Source organism: Paramisgurnus dabryanus, chromosome 2, assembly GCF_030506205.2.
Source record: "Paramisgurnus dabryanus chromosome 2, PD_genome_1.1, whole genome shotgun sequence".
Classification (NCBI taxonomy): Eukaryota; Metazoa; Chordata; class Actinopteri; order Cypriniformes; family Cobitidae; genus Paramisgurnus; species Paramisgurnus dabryanus.
Genome location: NC_133338.1, coordinates 47,207,385 through 47,226,877, shown reverse-complemented (window position 1 = coordinate 47,226,877; position 19,493 = coordinate 47,207,385). Strand labels below are relative to the sequence as shown.

Genomic DNA, 19,493 nt, shown 5'->3' with positions numbered 1-19,493 from the left:
CAACCTGGTGCCCGCGGGCACCATGTTGGAGACCACTGAAATAAAACATCTTGAGGACACACACAGGGAACACTACTGTAGCTCAGCTTTAAGTCTGTCTATCAAACGGATATGCTTACTTAAACCACAATGAGCTGGCACCTTGGATTAAATATTCAGTGTTTGGTCAAGGATTATACCGGCTCCTGCTATGCTGTCTCAGAGGACAGCTGGAACATGACCTGGTAATAGCTGTCGGGAAACTAAAGAGAGGAAACCTAGACGACTCGTGTCGCAAAGAATGTCCAAATAATAAATACAGGCTCAGTGTTTACATCTTAGTCATGTTACGGTGAACTTTAAAGATGCTTTACTTTATGTTATTTTTATATCTTTCATTAGACTGCCTTGCTAACATATTAAATATTTGTGTATTTATCCGTATCGGCAGAAATCAGTATTGCTCATAATATTATTATGTTACATCTGTTGACATTATTTAATGCATAATGATTTTATGAATGAAAAATGAACAATTGTGTTTGTATTAGCTAGCATCAACAAGAATTAATAAATGCTACAGCATATTTATGTTAGTTCCTCTTAGCTTATGTATTACTGTAACTAAATGCGGCCTTATTGTAAAGTGTTACCCATTTATCATATTATGCAACTAGACAAAATTTGCCATATGTACTATATATTTATTGTAATGTTTACAGTAATGTAATGTCTGGCTCCTCTCAAGTTTTTTTTTACAAGAGTTGCCTTTCAGTTTTACACTAAGGGCATTAAGTTTCCTGTAAATCTGTTTTGAAATGTATTCAGATTTAGATTCGAGGATCGCAACGCACATTTACACGGTTCACAGCAGATGCTTTTATTCAAAGTGACTTACAAATGAAGGAGAATTTAACATTGTGTCTAAAGAGCCAACATTAAGCGTAGTATACCCATATTACTGACAAAAATGCTAAGATGGTTTGTGCCAGCCTGATCACACAAGAATGCGTATATTTAACAAGTTGCCTAATTCGTATGAATTTGTATAAAGTGAATCGTACAAAAACATACAATTATCCTACATAAAAAATAATAAAGTTGATGTGTTAAAAATTTACACAAAATATAATATTACGCTTAACTGCTTACACAATGAATGTGTAAAACACGTTTACCAGTACACAATAAAATAAAATGCATAATTATTGTAATTTATATTTAAACAAAGTAACATGAAAAAATGTGATATAAAACAATATATCCAGTCGTTTTCATTTTTTTTTAAAACCCCAGCCCCTAACCCTAATGTCACGGGGGCAAAGCGTACAAATAAGTAGAAATGTGGTAGTACGAATTAATATAAATTATCCACCTCATGAAATATGTACACTGTTAAAATTTACAGTAACTTACAGTAGATTTAAATTTATTATAACTGGCAACATTTTGTTCAAAGTTAAATGAAAATTAAGCATTAAAAGGTCTTTATCTTTACAGAATAAAACTATAAAATGACAACAGCTTCGCACAAAGCATTCTGGGAACCAAAATCTGAAGAAAGAAAAAAAGAAAAGGAAGGAAGAAAAAAGATTTTTGGTTCCCAGAATGCTTTGCATAAAGTTGCTATTTTATAGTTTTATTCTGTAAAGACAAAGCCTTACTATTGTTTAATGTTCATTTAAATTTAAACTGTTGCCAGTAAATAACATAAATTCAAATCTACAGTAAGTTACTGGCAAACAGATGCATAACTACAGCAAATATTTTACAGTGTACAAGTTGCCATAGATACAGTTGGTTGGTTTGTGCATACATTATTTCAAGCACTAGCAGCCGATAGTCCACCCAAAGAGCGTGGTTGAGGAAAAAAGCGCAACGTCAACGAGTTGAACGGTTGTGGCCTTGCGAGACCTCCACAAATTGCATTGACGAACCAAATCAAATCACTTGAAATCTATAACTGTCTGCCAAGCTGCTTGCTAAAAATGTCTACGTTCACCTGAGAGGTTTGCATGATAGATCAAATGTGATAAGCCGAGAAGAAAGTTCAGTAGAAGCTTACAGGCGAGATTAGAAAAATAAAAGCCGTTTTCGTCTCTTTTCCCCAAAGACGAAAGACAGACATAATTCCACATCCTGTGCCAACTATTTCAACCTGTCCTCCAAAAAAATGGATGATATATTACAGAGGAGGCTGCCTTTGACAGCAGAAAGTATTACACTGGAGGAAAAAAACAAAACATCATTTAGCTCAGACTAAACGCAAAGTCAGATTTTAAGCGTTTAGGGTTACGAACCAGATATCGATGTGACAGCTGCCATGGTCTTGAGGTTTCATATGCCTACTTAAAATCAGCTCACACAGTCTTTTCTTTAGGTCATAAGAACATTACTGAGACACAACATGGAATAAACCAGCAGTCCATAGAGCTATTAAAGAAAAATAATCGAATAGGCCGTTAAAAGACATTTATTGCAATGAGATGCTTGTTGGTCTGAGCTAAAAACAAAAATTTAATTTTCTTTACGATCCTAATTAGGACCATTAAGGGATTAAGAAGACATGTTTTAAAGTATTTCTACAGCACAGATACAGACCGCCAACGAAAGGTCAAAGAGGTTTAGTGGCAATTTAAGTAATTGACAGATAGTAGTAAATTGGTACAGTAGCTAAATGTTTCTTTTAGTGGTTCATGGATATTCCCTTTCAAACACAGGCCTATAGTAAATAATTGTATTATACTAAAGCTACCACATTTTTTACATTAGAGGTGGGTTTTCATAAAGTTACAGATGCTTTAAAATGCAAAAAAACTGGGAAGGTTCCCATAGCTCAATTGGTAACACAATGCATTAGCAGCACAAACAGTAATGGGTTCAATCCTCAAGCAACAACACGCATACTAATAAAATGTATACTTTGTAATGCATGTCACTTTGAATAAAGTCTCTACCAAATGTAAAAAATGTATTCAGGGCCAGACCATAGTCCAGTGATTAGCTTTTACTGTATTCACAGAGGGGCCTGGAAATCTGCATGCATTGTAAGTCACACATCCGATGGCCTGAAGCATTAGAGGCCTCTGGCAGTCTGTGGCCTCTGGGCATTGGCCTTCAGAGCCAGCCAATAATACAGCCTGAGCATCAGTTCCTGTTGGGTACAAACATCATGACATGATTTCTCAGAGGACTCCAGCTGGATTCTACATCAAATCCCATTAGACTCAGCATTAGGTCCGGTTTTACAATTGACTAATTATGAAAGTGATTGATGACTGATCATATAAATAACGCCTATTGACATTCAGTGCCTGTGAATCACTTGCTATGACAAGGGAAAATTTTTTGCTGATGTCAATAGACAATAGTCTTTATCATTTATTGTATCCTATTTTATATGCTAAACCCTAAAAAACCATGCAGTTGCACTTTCAATAAAACAAAATAAAAAACTTGTTAGGCACCGATTATGCAAAATCCACTTTTACAAGGTGTTTGGAGATAAATGTGTGAGCCCACAAGCTCAAACTGATTTTGCCAAGTGAGAGATGCCCAAGAACAACATTTTTGTAAATAAAACCTAAACTCACTCCAATCCCTAACCATAACCAAACCTTGTCCCAACGGCTCTCCTGATTTTGCCAAGTGGTTGATGTCCTCAGGGCAACGTTATGTTGACCCTGGGACAAAATTTCAATCAACCAATCAGATTTTAGAAATAAGTTTACAATTTGTTTAAAGTTTACAACAAAAGCTGCTTTTAGACAATTGTTTTTCACTGATCATGTCACCCTGATTTTAGAGTTTGGTTATGGTTGGGGTGGGTTTAGGTTTTATTTACAAAAATGTTGTTCTTGGGTCAACACAATGTTGGCCTGAGGACATCTCTCACTTGGCAAAATCAGTTCGAGCGTTGGGACAACCACCCAACAATGGAAAAGATTCCCCCATTCCTTTTTTAATCCCCATTAAATAAAGGCAGTCTTATTAGACATGCTGTTCTGATTATCTTGTTAATGTGACATCACACTAATACTGTAAAGCGCCACCCTTACAGTCCTGCATTACAATAGTTTCTGTCTTAGCTGAGATACTTTTGTCTCAGACTGTATTCATAGGAATCAGACCTACAGTATTTTAACTGAAAGCGCTCACTGTCTCTTTTGGTAAAGGAGTAAGGAGCAATAGCTAATTTGATAAAGGTACAGATATGGATACGGCATTTTTTGCTCCCACCCAAATAGGGGAATTTTGGACACGCTAAAATGATCTGTGTTGTACTTATGGGTCCACTGAAAACCCAAAACTTCAGCCAGTTCATGTCTTAAAGTTTCATGCGTGCCTCCGATACCGGTCGGGTATAATATTAGCGGAATCAGGCATCTCGCAGGTGTGCATCGAGTCCTTTTCCAACCCCTACTATGTTTGCCAAGAGCGTTTGCGACATTGTGTTGTTGGAGGTTGGAAAATGTTTATTTTCATTTTAGCGGTTACCTTGGTGCCATCATCACATGAAAAATGAAAGTAGAATGAGCAGCGTGCCACTGGTGCAATGGGTTAAAACAATTGCCGCTGGGTCAGGTCGGGCTTGGGTCTAATTTCCTCAGGTTGGATCTTTCTTTAAAAAAAATTTATGCACCTCAGTTTCTGGTAAAAAGTGGCTCGGTTCATTTCAGGTCGGGTACATTTCTTTAGCCCCGAGAAGATCAATTCATTAAAAACTGAAGAAATCAATTGCTGAAATCGGGCCTTTAATTTATTATAACATTTAACTTTGATTAGATTGGATCCTTGTATTAAACAAGGACTCCATCATTTATAGTGTGATTTAATGTGATAGTAGTTTCTTCTTCCTTCTTCCTTTATTTCTTAACGCCATTCCAGCATCTACAGCTATATTCATGGCGAGAACCAGGTAATCCATACACAAGTTTTATTCAGACAGGTTGATTCATACACAAGTTGGGAGAGGGGCAATTTGGTATCTCCAATTTGCCTAACTTGCATGTTTTTGGCCTGTGGGAGGAAACCGGAGTACCCGGAGTAAACCCACGCTGACACAGGAAGAACATGCAGAAACTCGAACCAGGAACCTTCTTGCTGTGAGGCAACAGTGCTACCCACTGAGCCGCCCCCGTGACAGTAGTTTAAAACTAAAAAGTTTTTCTGTTTAAAGTGTGACCAGATATAAACTAAAATGTGTATAAAGAGAAACAAGATCACTGTTCTTCTACTAGTTACCGAAGGCTTACTGTGTCAGCTAAATCAATACAGCACCTTAACAAGGATTTCAAACGAATGTAGAAAGCCTGAAGAGTCTGAAAAGCTGGCAGTCTGCCAGGCGTTCAATAATAAAAATAATTTTCAGTGACTCAGCAATACAAGAAACATTTGGCTCTGTCCAAGAAGTGAGCCTTTCCAAGGCGTTTAATTCATTATTGATATCTTCTGGTAATCATCACCAAACAGCAGAAATCAATATCAGGATAAATACATTTTTGATGGACTTGCCCTTTAATTCGATTAAATTACTATTTGGCAGGGTGGAAGAGCATTAATATAGAGAGCAGAATATAAGAAATAAAGAAGAAGCAATAAAAAGTGAGCAAAACACTTGGCAACCAGAGACCTTTTTTCTTTTTTTAAAAACCATTCCTGCATAATTATCCTACAATTTAAGTAACATGGTGTTGCAAATTGTTTTTTAAGCACCAATTTTGTTTCAAAAAGAAAAGATTGAAAGAAATTAAATTCTAGATAATGCACTTTTGTTTAATTTAAGCACTTAAGTTAATTTAATCTCTTTTAAAGAAGTTTAGACATGCATTTCTTTTTCAGGAATATAAGGGGGAAAAAACTTTACCGTTAAATATGTACCCCAGCTGTCACAGGGGCAGTACCCTTTAAAAAGGTCCTAATATGTACACATTTGGTACCAATATGTAGCTTTGAGATACTAATATGAACTCTTTTTGTGCAAAGCTATATTAAAAAAAGTACAGCCCCAGTGACAGCTAGGGTTCATATTTTCTGACAGTGTTACTAACAGGAAATCATGATTTTTAGCTGTATAAGACACGTTTTACAGAAAATATTATATTGCTATGGTCTTTAACATCTTGTGGTCCATGACAATATAGTAAGTACACTGTAAAAAAAATCTGTAGAAATTACAGTATTACTGGCAGCAGTTTGCCAGTAACTTACTGTAGATTTAAATGTATGTTATTTACTGGCAACAGTTTGTTCAAAGATAAATGAACATTAACAAAGACTTATCTTTAAAAGTACAGCATTATGCAAAGTGTTTCTGGGAACCAAAATCAGAAAAAAAGAAGGTTGATGAGGATTTCTGGTTCCCAGAATGCTTTGCATGAGGCTGTTTTTTATAATTTTATTCTGTATAGACAAAGAATTTTTAATGTTTAATATTTATTTTTCTTTGAACAAACTGTTGCCAATATATAAGATAAATATAAATCTACAGTAAGTTAATGCATAAGTACGCCAATTTTTTTTACAGTGATTAATTTACAAATTATTAAAATAATAAGAAAATCACAATTTGAATAAAGAAGACCAAAATATGACTTTGCACACCAAATGTACCTGCAATAATAAAATCACTCATATATCCAATATCCTCTAAAAACACAACAAACCAGCCAACACAAGAGTTTAATGAGAGAAAGTCTGTTGCTGTCTGTCAGTGATTATGATCAAACACCGTATCAAACCACCTACACAAATCCACTTAAACTAACCCACCCGCATAACTCAAGCCTTTACTGATGCTTTCATTCTCTTTAAAAAAGGTTACATGCTGTGACACACAACATCCAAAACACAACTACAGTACGAATCCATCACTATTCATAAACACAAGAGCAGCAGAGCAATGCATGCCAGTCTACGCAAATCCGTGGTCTTTGTTGTCAAACACACCCACATAGCGCAGAGTACCGAGCAGTTCATACTGTATATACCTCAGATGCAAAACAGATACAGTAAAATTCAACCACTGAAGAGTACACAGCACAGTAGGAATCCAATAAATAATATCACACATTAAAGCCATCAGTTTGGGATTTGATCGAATACAGCAAAACTTTTCCGGCATGATGAGGTGATATATTATCATAACCAGAAAACTGCAATGCTTCAAAGAGGAAACTAAATGATTATCTGTGAAAATGATCACATATCATTTTATTAGATTATTTTAACTTCTTTAATTACACTGTAAAACATTTCTGGTTATTTTACTGGGTATTACTAGTTGCCAGTAACTTACTGTAGATTTTACATTGATGTTATTTACTGGCAACAGTTTGTTCAAAGTTAAATGAACATGAAACATTTAAGTCTTTATCTTCTACACTACAGTAAGTTACTGGCAACCAGCTGCAAAATTACAGCAAATTAAATAAAATCTTTTGACATCTCTTTTAATCTTAAAGTATAAAACCAGTTCGAACCAGTAAAATATATTTGGTGTGGTAAACTACAACAAACTTTACAAAATAATACAATAATTTACAATAGTTTGTAGACTTTACAATAAGGATAACAACAATGTACTGTAAAAGGGCTAAGAACATATAAGCTTAATCTTTAAACAAGCTTTTGTAGCGTTATGTATTGGTTTCTTCCCAGGAAATGCAGAGAAGACAGCTAGTGTTAAATAATGAAAAAGTAAACCATTGGTCAAGGTCAACCTGCTCACAACATGTATTTGATTTGATATACTGCCCTTTTCCTGGAAAAAGTCAATAAATGGTTGAAATATATACTCCAATGCAGAACACATTTACATTATTTACAGTCATCCTGAGAAAACTACAGCGCTGTACTGTAACCAGATCCAAGGACAGAACAACACAACTAAAAATACTGCAATACACAGACGCGATCCCTGACCGAAACAGCTGAAACATTAATTCATATTTGGCAAATGATAGGGAAAAATTGTTTGCCTCGTCCTAATTGCCAGTAGACTGGGATTAATTGAGCTGATTAAAGAGATTAGGGAGGAGATAGATAACAAAGGTCGGGTTGAGATACGGCTGCAGGTTGTTTAAGCTGTACTGCCTCAACTTACTGTACACATGCATATGTAATGCTCACCAGCACCAGTCACGTTCTCGCCAGATACACTGAACAACACACCACATATCTAACAATACACTAAATATCCATACTGATGAAAGGAAGCAACTTTGAAAAAAGCTTCAAACTTTACCTGAATGTAGTGTACCAGTGATAAGTCTAAAGAGATACTGTGCAAACTTCAGAATCTCCCTCTTGCATCTCTTTCTGCAGCTGCTCATGTTGACAATCTGGATCCTTTCAGCGCTTTAATCCTCAAAGGGTTTGACAAGTCCCTCTTTTCCTTCCCTGCCCGAACCTGCGAGTCTGCAAACGCCGGCACATGCAGAGCAGCTCGCAGCTCCTCCGACAGAGATGCTGTCTGCGCGAGGGGGGTCACTCACTGTCGCCGGGTCATAAATATTTCCTTGTGTGTCCCAGGGGTGCCGAGCGCTCCCTTGTAAGATGTCTCCCGTCTCTCTCTTGAGCTCACACTTTTTGTTTCACTATCTCACACACACACATTTTCAGTAGACCGGCTGCTTGTGTGTTTTAGCACCATCTGTGGCTGTTTCACCCTCCACGAGCGCTGCTGGAGAGGCGGGGTCCAGCGTGGCCCCGGGAGGAGGGGCAGGAGGAGACGAGAGTGGACGAATCGGTGATGACAGGGCGATTACGGAGCTGTGGTGCTGACAGTTACGATGCTTTAACACTTCTCTGACTCGGTGTGACTGCTTCTCTAAGTGCCCAGAGAATGAGAGTGAACGATAACCAAAACGTGAAAGAAATGGAGAAAGTGTGGGACGTTGAGGTAAAAGATAAGAGACACTGAGCGTGCCTGAGAGAAAGAGAATAGGACAGAGGAGAGATATGGAGAAGGGAGATAAAGGTGAAGAAGAAAGCACGTGAAAAGAAATCGACACTAAAACACAAAAGAGGAACGGAGATGGAATGAGGTGTGAAAGAAAAGCAATAGATAGAATGTGTGAGAGAGAGAGAGAGAGAGAAAGAGAAAGAGAGAGAGAGAGAGAGAGGCAGTCCTTAAAGGCAATGTAAGCAAACAGAAAGAGAGAGAGAGTGGAGGTAGCAAAGCTTTACTTTGAGAATGCCAGGTGTTTAAGTTAAAGTCTCCCTGTACACAATAATTGTAAAGATCCAAAAGCCACTAAATGACACATTTGTCAAAAATAAGATAATGATATTGACCAAATGCGTCAAGGAGGTTTACTAAATTCCTTTATTCAGAAAGGACAGTGCAACGTTTTTGGAAGTTGAGATTTTGCATATACTCAGCAAAATAAAGTCAGATTGTAGCAATGCTGACATCGCGGGCACGTGCGTGGAAATTCTTAAGCATAAAATCTTTTTCCGCCCGCACAGGACTTTTACAATGCGTCTCATGCAATATTCAATCCTTGTCGTATGGTTGTTGTATGTTTTCACTAAATACGACAATAAATACGTCAAGTCTGACCACCGGAAGCGTTTGATTTTTTGAGCTTTCAACCCGGAGGTGTTTTTAGTTCACAGCAACCACAATATTTATCTTTTATCTTGGTACTGAAACATGCTCATTTAAATCTATGGAGGAGATTGTATTTAAATAAATTGCAGAAATTTGCATATTACGTTTCTGGTAATAGACTACAGTGAATGTCCTGTCAGAACGTGTACTGCAGGCATCGTTCTAAAAACCATGGTTACCATGGGTCCGATGCCCATTCCAACTAAAGTCTGATGCCCATTCCGACTAAAACAATAAATGTTCATTTAATTTGAAAGAACTAGCAAAATTCTACCTTCTGTTAAAATTTCATGCAAATACCTGATGAAATGAGAAAGTTATAAGCAAAAAACATGTGAATAAGCAACATTTTTGCTCACACACCTTCCATTGACATCCATATATAACTTTTTCCTCTGATTTCTAATATTAAAAATGTCATAACTTTCTCAATCCAGGTATCTTTGTAAGTGGGAATGTCTGCTTTGTCTAGTCATGTGATGAATTTTGAGCTTTGGGGTTTTTAATAATTTTGTCATCATACATACAAATTATTAAATACCAATGAAATGTGACATTTGTGGGGAAAAAAATTGAATTTTTTTAGTTACTGACTAAAAACATTTTATTGCATTAAAGTGAAATGACTCAATCTTAACATAGAGCCTGATAAAAAAAAGCAAATGTCAGATGTGCATAGACGGTTTTGCATCTGAGCTCTTAAATAATTCCCTAAAAAACAACACACCTTTATAAATCAAAATGACATTTAAATAGTTATTCCTGTAAAAAAAATGTTCATGCCTTTAAAGCAACACTATGTAATTTCCATGTAAAAATGTCTTACAGCTCCCCATGTGGTTGAAAAGCGCAACAGTGCCTGGTATCAGACACTCTTCTGCAGGCAGGGGGAGGGGTGGGGCTGTGTTTCCTACCCTCCACCGCCACTTTCAGAGTGTGCTTGTAGCAGCTAGGAGGCTGCTCAGGTTGCAGCAACAGTACAATTTGTCCAGTTAAAAGTTGTTCTATCACTGAAAAAATTTTAGAGACATTATTTAAAGGTAAAAAAACTACATAGTGTTGCTTTAAATAGCTTGAACATAACTCTGCACCCGTGCTTCATTTAGTATATGCAGATTCATGAATATGCAAATAATCAATGGTGCTGACTGAAGAATTTGCATATGGTTTATCCTAAAGCATATTAAAAATAACACCGCAAACACACATATATAAACAACATTTAAAACTTAATTTTAACCACAGGGGGACTTTAGAAAAGCCTTTTCCATGTGTGCAGGCCCGGATCGGCCATAGGGAGGACCGGGAGAATTCCCGGTGGGCCGGTCTGTTTTTTTGGCCATAAGGGCCGGCGTTGTCATACCATTGGGTTGAAGGCTGCTGTCCCTAGGCCGCCAGCACTTATCCACCCCCACTCGCTTAATATGCGGCGTTTCAAAACTTTAACGCAAGACTCGCGGTTTTCCTCTGCTTTTCAAAGCACTCGCCTGTGAACACGAGTTTTGTTTCAGCCGCGTCTATTTGAGCGCATCTAGATTTAAAATAAACTTCAGCGTGACTCAATAAAGAATGGCCTCTAAAAGGAAAAGGATCTACAAATCGTACTTTTTTTAAAAATCTTAAATAAGTCTTGCTTGTGTATTGTATATCAGGGGTTTCCAAACTTTTTCAACCCAACAGGTAAACTCAAGACCCACCATTTAAAAAAAATAGAAATATACACTGTCAGAAAAAAGGTACAAAACTGTACCTTTTTTGTCGCTGGGGTGGTACCCCAAGGTACTGCTTTGTACCTTTACAGGTATATAAACATAATACAATGTTGTACCTTTTGGGGTACATTAAATGTTCCTTAAGGATCTATTTTGTACCTTTAAAGGTATAGTTAACTATTTTGTACCCCTAAAATTGAACTGGTACAAAATTGTTCCTTAAGGTACACAATAGGTCCTTAATATTGTACCCCATAAGGTACATCATTTCAATGTGTTTTATACCCATAAAGGTACAAAAAGGTACCCCAGCGACAGAAAAAGGAACAACTTTGTACCTTTTTTTCTGACAGTGTAGGGGAAAACACATTTGTTCCCTTTCAGTAGTTTTTGAATATGTTTAATTTCTAGTGAGAAATTCTTGTAGTTTTTCTTTTTAATATGGGATTAGTTATCACAAAGACACCTTTAATATCACTATTATGCTGCCTGTGAAGGCTGTCCGAATTCGTGTTTCAGAGCTGCCTTCATGCCAAGTCATTGCCTCATGAGATAATGTCAAGAAGTCAGCTGCCTTGGGTTTCAGAAGCAGCCAAGGGCTTTTCTTTTGTTTTGGAAGCTTCACATTTAAGTCAATAACAAGACAAGAATGGGCAATACTAGAAATTATGGTGCATATGGTCTGTACCCAAAAAATTCTGTCATCATACTCACCCTTATGTTGTTACACATGTCTTTGTTCTGCTGAAAGGAAGATATTTGGAAACGGAAGCACCATTGGCTTCCATGGTAGGAAAAATAATACTATGGAAGTCTTCAAAAATAGTTTGGTTACAAACATTGCTCAAAATATCTTCATTTGTGTTCAGCAGAACAAAGAAATTAATACAGGTTTGTGACAACATGAGGGTGAGGCTTTTACTAGGCCAAATAAGCCCCAAAACTACAAAACTGTTGCTTTAGAAGATGACATCACAATTTGAAAGAGTGAAAAATGTCAGCGTCACATGTAAATCAAATGGATAAAAAGACATTGTATTTTGCATGCAGTTCATAACGTTTTTGCAATGCAAAACATTTAAATGATTTTTTTATTGCAATTCAACTGTTGTTAATGCTTTATTAATGCATATTTATGATAATTTTAAGTGCAGTTACCAAAAAATGCATAATGGAGCTGTTTGTAATGCCACCGACTGAATTTTTTTTGTTATTGTGTAAATATGGTCATTAATGCATTAACTGAAAGTGCTTAACCTTGAAAATAATGCACAATGCTGGCCAGCATAATGGTTCTCAATTTGTTTCCTTCAAGCAATTAACTTTTTCGATTTACATATTCCATCATAATTACATCCACTGCAATTATTATTCAGCGCAAAGCCTCACCTCAGTATCTGTTAAATAAAAATCTGATGATCTTTTCATATGTTAAAATTATTTCATTAGCATTCCAGTGAAATCTCAGGATCATTATGGCAGCTAGAAGCCACTGAAAAATGAAACGATGAAAGATGAAGCTGCTTGCATTGTGTGTAAAACAACAGTCGAGTCCCATTGGTCATTCCCAGTACAGACGGGCCTATTTCAGGAAGAGCACTCAAAATGAAGAGCATTTTCCACAAGTGACATTCTCCCTCAGAAGATTTAGACCTCTCGCTGTCCCTGGTGCTCTCAAAAAGGAACGGCGCTTCCGCAAAGAGGCGTGTTGCTCTGAAAGGAGCTGTGGGTTGTTGACATGAGAGAAAAATGTGGGTGAATGCAGAGAACAGATTTTCCATTGCGATTAAGCTACAGTGTGTGTGCACGCTGCCAGTGCGTTGTACATTTGCTAATACTGTTTCACAGCTACACGGTTTATATGACCTTACGAGTATCATACAATGACTCATCAACTATTCATTTACTTGCATTATGAATAGAAAAACATGGCATTGTAGCATCCGGTGATACCAGGTGCTTTTAAAGATGCTTTGTTTGACTGTCACAATCTAGACCAGCAGCAGCAAAGTTTAATTCACTGTCAAAGTCACTGACTTTCCCTTAAATTTCAGTCTTTCACATCAATTTTAAAGATATCAAGGTTATATTTTCACACAATGTTCTTTGCATTATGTAGAATGGTTTTAAGAAGAAAGCAGCAAATCACAAAAAATACTTTACCGGTTTATGGTTATACCACTCCTTTGTATTATGCATTATAATTTATGAACAAATGTCATGTTAAACCACATGTTTATTTTTTTTGTGATCCTGTAGCCCAACTGGTACAGTAAAGTGTTGCATTGGCATCACAAAGGTCATGGGTTTAATCCAGGGGTTCCACATATGTCCTAAAAAGTGATGCCAAAACAATCTGATCACCCTTGGTGGCTGACTGCATCATCAATTATTGTAAACTTCAAAATAAATTTTTTCAACAATGGTTTCTGTTACTTTAGTTATTTTTTTTTGTGTTGATGTACTTTTAAATATTAGATTTTTTTTTGTGTGACATTTTGTTCCATTAACTTCTATTCATATGCATGCAAATGAGTCAGACTGAAAACGCAAGCTTTTGCGACAATATTTCGCCGGTCGCTGCGTAGCAAAGTTTAAGTGTGGTGAACTATAACCTGTGAATTCGTATCACGTGGTGTAGTGGCCAGTACAAAACCTACTGAAAAGCACAAATGGACGAAGCCAAAGATCATATTGATGAGCTGCTCCCCGCCCCCTCCAAATGATGTGTTTCCATTTAAGATTTGGGAAAAACATTTGTGTTTTTTTCCAAATGTCAACAAAAAACGATTGCGAAATTACAACTTTCCATTAGCCAATTTTATTTAACTAAAACTTAATTTTGTTCTCTCATGATAGGTCATTTCAAAAACCATGACGTCGGACTTGAAAGCATACAGAGCAGTCCACTAATTGCCAAATGGCTCTTGTGGTATTTTGATGTCATGCGCTTGTCGGTTCTTGTGACCACCACACCTCCTTTGTTTTGTCCTCCATTCAAACATACACTCACCTAAAGGATTATTAGGAACACTTGTTCAATTTCTCATTAATGCAATTATCTAATCAACCAATCACATGGCAGTTGCTTCAATGCATTTAGGGGTGTGGTCCTGGTCAAGAAAATCTCCTGAACTCCAAACTGAATGTCAGAATGGGAAAGAGAGGTGATTTAAGCAATTTTGAGCGTGACATGGTTGTTGGTGCCGGACGGGCCGGTCTGAGTATTTCACAATCTGCTCAGTTACTGGGATTTTCACGCACAACCATTTCTAGGGTTCAAAAAGGGAAAAACCTCCAGTATGCGGCAGTTCTGTGGGTGAAAATGCCTTGTTGATGCTAAAGGTCAGAGGAGAATGGGCAGACTGATTTAGGCTGATAGAAGAGCAACTTTGACTGAAATAACCACTCGTTACAACCGTGGTATGCAGTAAAGCATTTGTGAAGCCACAACATGCACAACCTTGAGGCGGATGGGCCACAGCAGCAGAAGACCCCACCGGGTACCACTCATCTCCACTACAAATAGGAAAAAGAGGCTATAGTTTGCTCGAGCTCACCAAAATTAGACTGTTGAAGACTGGAAAAATGTTGCCTGGTCTGATGAGTCTCGATTTCTGTTGAGACATTCAGATGGTAGAGTCAGAATTTGGCACAAACAGAATGAGAACATGGACCAATCATGCCTTGTTACCACTGTGTAGGCTGGTGGTGGTGTAATGGTGCGGGGGATGTTTTCTTGCCACACTTTAGGCCCCTTAGTGCCAATTGGGCATTATTTAAATGCCATGGCCTACCTGAGCATTGTTTCTGACCATGTTCATCCCTTTATGACCACCATGTACCCGTCCTCTGTTGGCTACTTCCAGCAGGATAATACACAATGTCACAAAGCTCTAATCATTTCAAATTGGTTTCTTGAACATGACAATGAGTTCACTGTACTAAAATGACTCCACACAGTCACCAGATCTCAACCCAATAAAGCTTCTTTGGGATGTGGTGGTGCTCTGGATGTGCATCCCACAAATCTCCATCAACTGCAAGATGCTATCCTATCAATATTGGCCACCATTTCCAAAGAATGCTTTTAGCACCTTGTTGAATCAATGCCACGTAGAATTTAGGCAGCTCTGAAGGCGAAAGGGGGTCCAACACAGTATTACTATGGTGTTTTTAATAATCCTTTAGGTGAGTGTAAGTGTACCATGTATATTTAGAGATTGATCATGTAACTTTTATGCACGTCAGGTAACCTTTGCAGTTTTGGAATATATTCCTTGTTCAAAGTGCCTGAAAAACCACCTAACGCGAACATTAAAAACGTTTTATGATAAATGGAGTTTATGCAGAATTGACATATTACACACTGGGCGCTTTTTTAATTTGCTATTTCAACTTGAAGGATAATAGAAACGCAGCTACAAACGTGTTGGGTGCAAGATGTTTTCTGCCATTTTTAAGGTATTTAAGCTTTGTTTTTTTAAAAAAAAAGGAAGTCTATGGAGATGCGTCATCCATATTTTTGAAAGTCTATGGTTTGATCATGGAACGCACATACTGCTAAAGTGTATTAACTGAAAACCCTCTTAGAAAACAAAACATATTTGGCAATGTACTAGTGTATGATGTATTATACTGTATTTAACGCAAGCCAAACAGTGCTTATTTGCTCATACTAATGCTCCAATTCCCACACCCTAAGTATTAAACGTTTACACCACATAAATCCTACTAGCCACCACCAACAAATCCCCCAGCAGCCACCCAACACACAACCATGTGCTAAAAGGTGCAATGGCTATGAATACCTTTTTCAATGCAATCACATAAACAGGCTTTACAGAGTGCTACCAAAAAATTTCTCAGTTCAGCTTTATTTTCAGCCTGTATTAGTATCTGTTGGGGGCGGAGTTCTCTAATTCGGCCCAGACCTCCACAAATGTTCCTCATTAACAATTAGCAGCTGCTACAAAATTTGCATCAACAATCAATCAGCATTCAAGCTGAATGCAGGCAGATATTGAGAATGTGCACACGCGCCTGACACAGAGCAGGAGAGATAGACCGAGCATGTTAAAAGAGCACGTTGGTTACTGGTGTGTGAAAACTCGCTTCCGCACTTCTGTGAATTCATCCTGCCATACACACACCTGCACATAAAAGCAGATGCTATTTCACACTCCACAGAAAGCACTGATGCTGTGACTGACAGCCTAACTAAAATCTAATACTGCTACCAATAGCAACAATCCTTTTCCATTTCATATTAACCAGATTGATTGAAATGTTTCTGGTGTAAAGAGCTTGACCTACTGCATAAACAGCTTAAACCTACCTGTTTTGATACTCTTAGGGTGCAGTCACACTATCCAAACCAAACCGTGCTCAGGCGCGTTTGACCCCCAAAACCTGGTTTGGTTGACTAGTGTGATCGCTCTGTTCCGCGCCTGGGCGGATTGGTTAATCGCGCCACGGCCGGGTTGCAGAGGTGGGCCGGAGCGCGGTTCACTTGGGCTCAGGCGTGGAAGGCTGTGGTGTGAGCGTTCTCGTGCCTGAGCGTGATTCAAAAGGTGAAGACGTCAGTTGCGCGACCACTCACCTTCATCTGCCTCCGTTAAAACCTTTTGATGCGAGCAGCGGGGTTACGTGAATGTCCGAGCTGCACACTTGACAGATCAACTAAGCAATATGATGACATGTGAGAGGGCTGTCTGTAATTGCGCACCAAACGACGAAAAAAAAACACAGACTTATCATTACGGTGGGTTCCAGTGTTAAGAGAGAGCTTTACTTCCTGCTTTTTTCAAAACAATCGCATCTTAATGATGAAAGGGCGCCCGTACTCGGATCGTTAAAAAGTACAGTGTGAGTGCGTGCACCTGGGGGAGTAGGGAGGGGTGACAATCGCGCTGGGGCATGGTTTGGTTTGGATAATGTGAGTGTGCCCTTACGGTACATTCACACGGGGCGTAAGCATTAACGCTTAATGGAAGGCTTGTCTGAAGCGTGGCCAACAGCCAATCACTGTGTCCGCAACACAAGCTCCAGTCTTCCATAAACGTAATTGGCTGGCTCTGCCTAGGTTATTTGCATAAGGCGATATGATTGGCTGACGCACGCGTTGCCGCTTGAAAAGTTGAGAAATGTTCAACTTCTGCCGCGAGCAACGGCACTGACGCGGCGCCGACGGATCCACAATTCAGTTCGCCAACGCTTGACGTCACCCATTAAAAGTGAATGGGAAGCGTCAACGCTTACGCCCCGTGTGAATACGCCGTTAGGGTGTTTTCACATCTGTAGTTCGGTTCATTTGGTCCGGACCAAAAGAAAAAAATGATACAGTTGAAACAAACCAAAATTCAGTCATGTGATAAGATCCACATCACTCATTGGCCACATGCCTTTGAACCTTATTGCTTGTAAGAGTTCATTTGCTTGTCTGAAAAGTGGCAGACAGAAAAGTGTCTTTATTTTGGCAACTACCATTAGTGACACTAGTGGCGCAGAAATTACACATTTCACCTTTAATGTCAACAATCAATTGAAAAGGACATGAAATCAAACTGATTAGAGTTTAATGGGTCTCATGGTAGCATTTGAAACGGTCTCTTAAGCCCGAAGACAGACAACCTGATATACATCACCTTTAAAGCTTTCCTCTTGCAATGCAAAACTCCAATAGTGAAATGTACTCTACATACAAAGAAATTCATGAGCCTTATAGGCTTAAAGGCTATTAGTTCTGCCTGCGTTAGCACAGATTTAATGACAGCAAAAAATTACCAAAAATTTGAAAAAAACATCTTAGCTTTATCCTTCATCATTATTATCCGATTCTGGAAAATGATGCTGACTATAAGGAAAAAAGAAGAAGTCGCCCATCCCATTATTTCAATAAAATCATTATGTTTACAGTTATAATGGCTGAGTGTAATGGCGTACAGAAAGAGATTTCACATTTCCACCCTGTGATGTGTTTAGCTACGTCTCCAGACACAGGCTAATGGTGTTCTCATCTACTGCCTGTCCTTTAGTGTCCTTGAGAGAGTTGTGTGGCCTGGTTTCCACTCCGGCTTTACACGGGGCACAGCAAGAAACAAGACTCACTGACTTATTATCACTGAAATATTAAAGATGTGGTCCTGGTTGTAAAGCCTTTAGCATCAGCAGAACAAGCTCCTGGCCCATTGAGAGAATAATACCCATAACCAGTGGGAAATCCAGAATAAATACAGGGGTTACAGGAATGAGAAGGCAAGAAAGAACAGACAGACTAAAAGCAAAAGTGATAACAGGATAGCAAAACCCCCAAAATAAACAGAAACAGGAAACTATAGCAAGTTGATAAGCTTATTATTACACAGCGGGGTAATGTACAGCCAGCCGATTGTTATCACAAATGTATTCCTTATTAGACCCATCCAAGACCCATTCGCATCACACCTGGGTTCCTGATGACTCTGTTGGGATTTATTCTGTGACAACGACCAGCTGGCTGTACATTATCCCTTACATACTAGTTAATTAACAAAAAATATCATGTTGCTTAAGTGATTTATTATGTTACCAGGAATGGCACTGTTTTAAGTACCCTATGTTGTAAACTCAAGGAAAACCTCAAACCTGACAAAGGCTATGAACCTGTAATCCTTAAGAGAATGTTTCCCTGCCAAGATTTTTGATAACATAGCCCTTGCCTATGGGCGCTTCAATAAATGTCCACATCGTTTGGCAAATTGTATAGGGAGGACAAGCGCACTGGTATACTGAAGGAGTAGCCGATAAAATTTGTCAAAAAAAAAAATTTGATTGAACTGACCCCCTAAAGCTAAAGTCGCCCAAGTATAAGAGCAATATCCTACACTGTCAACTGTTGCACAAGGCATCAAACCTCTACTCGGCTGCTGGCAATGGAAAACTTATGAGATGGCTTCTGGCATTGATGTGCTGACTAGGGCTGAACGATACATCGAATTTTCATCGTCATCGCGATATGAACTCACGCGATGAACACATCGCAACAGACAGCCTTGACGCGATGAATGAAGGGAAAACGGTAAGCGCATGTAATAAACGTTTGACCTATCACGTTTAGTCCTGAAGACATGCCCTGCGTCCCAAACCGCATATTTCCATACTATATAGTAGGAGAAAAGCACTACTTCTCTTACTCTTTGCATACT

At 38.3% G+C, this 19,493-nt stretch overlaps 1 protein-coding gene across 4 annotated transcripts in view; it reads right to left on the bottom strand.

Moving 5' to 3' along the window:
• kcnip4a (potassium voltage-gated channel interacting protein 4a) overlaps window positions 1-19,493 on the bottom strand; it is a 205,733-nt gene that overhangs the window by 124,817 nt on the left and 61,423 nt on the right. The window contains exon 1 of one of the 4 annotated variants that reach the window (XM_065288912.2): window positions 8,225-8,763. The exons of the other annotated variants lie outside the window; for them this stretch is intronic. Coding sequence (XP_065144984.1) covers window positions 8,225-8,312 — 88 coding nt within the window. The 5' untranslated portion in view covers window positions 8,313-8,763. Of the gene's footprint in view, window positions 1-8,224; window positions 8,764-19,493 lie in introns of those variants that run through there. 4 annotated transcript variants of the gene reach the window in all.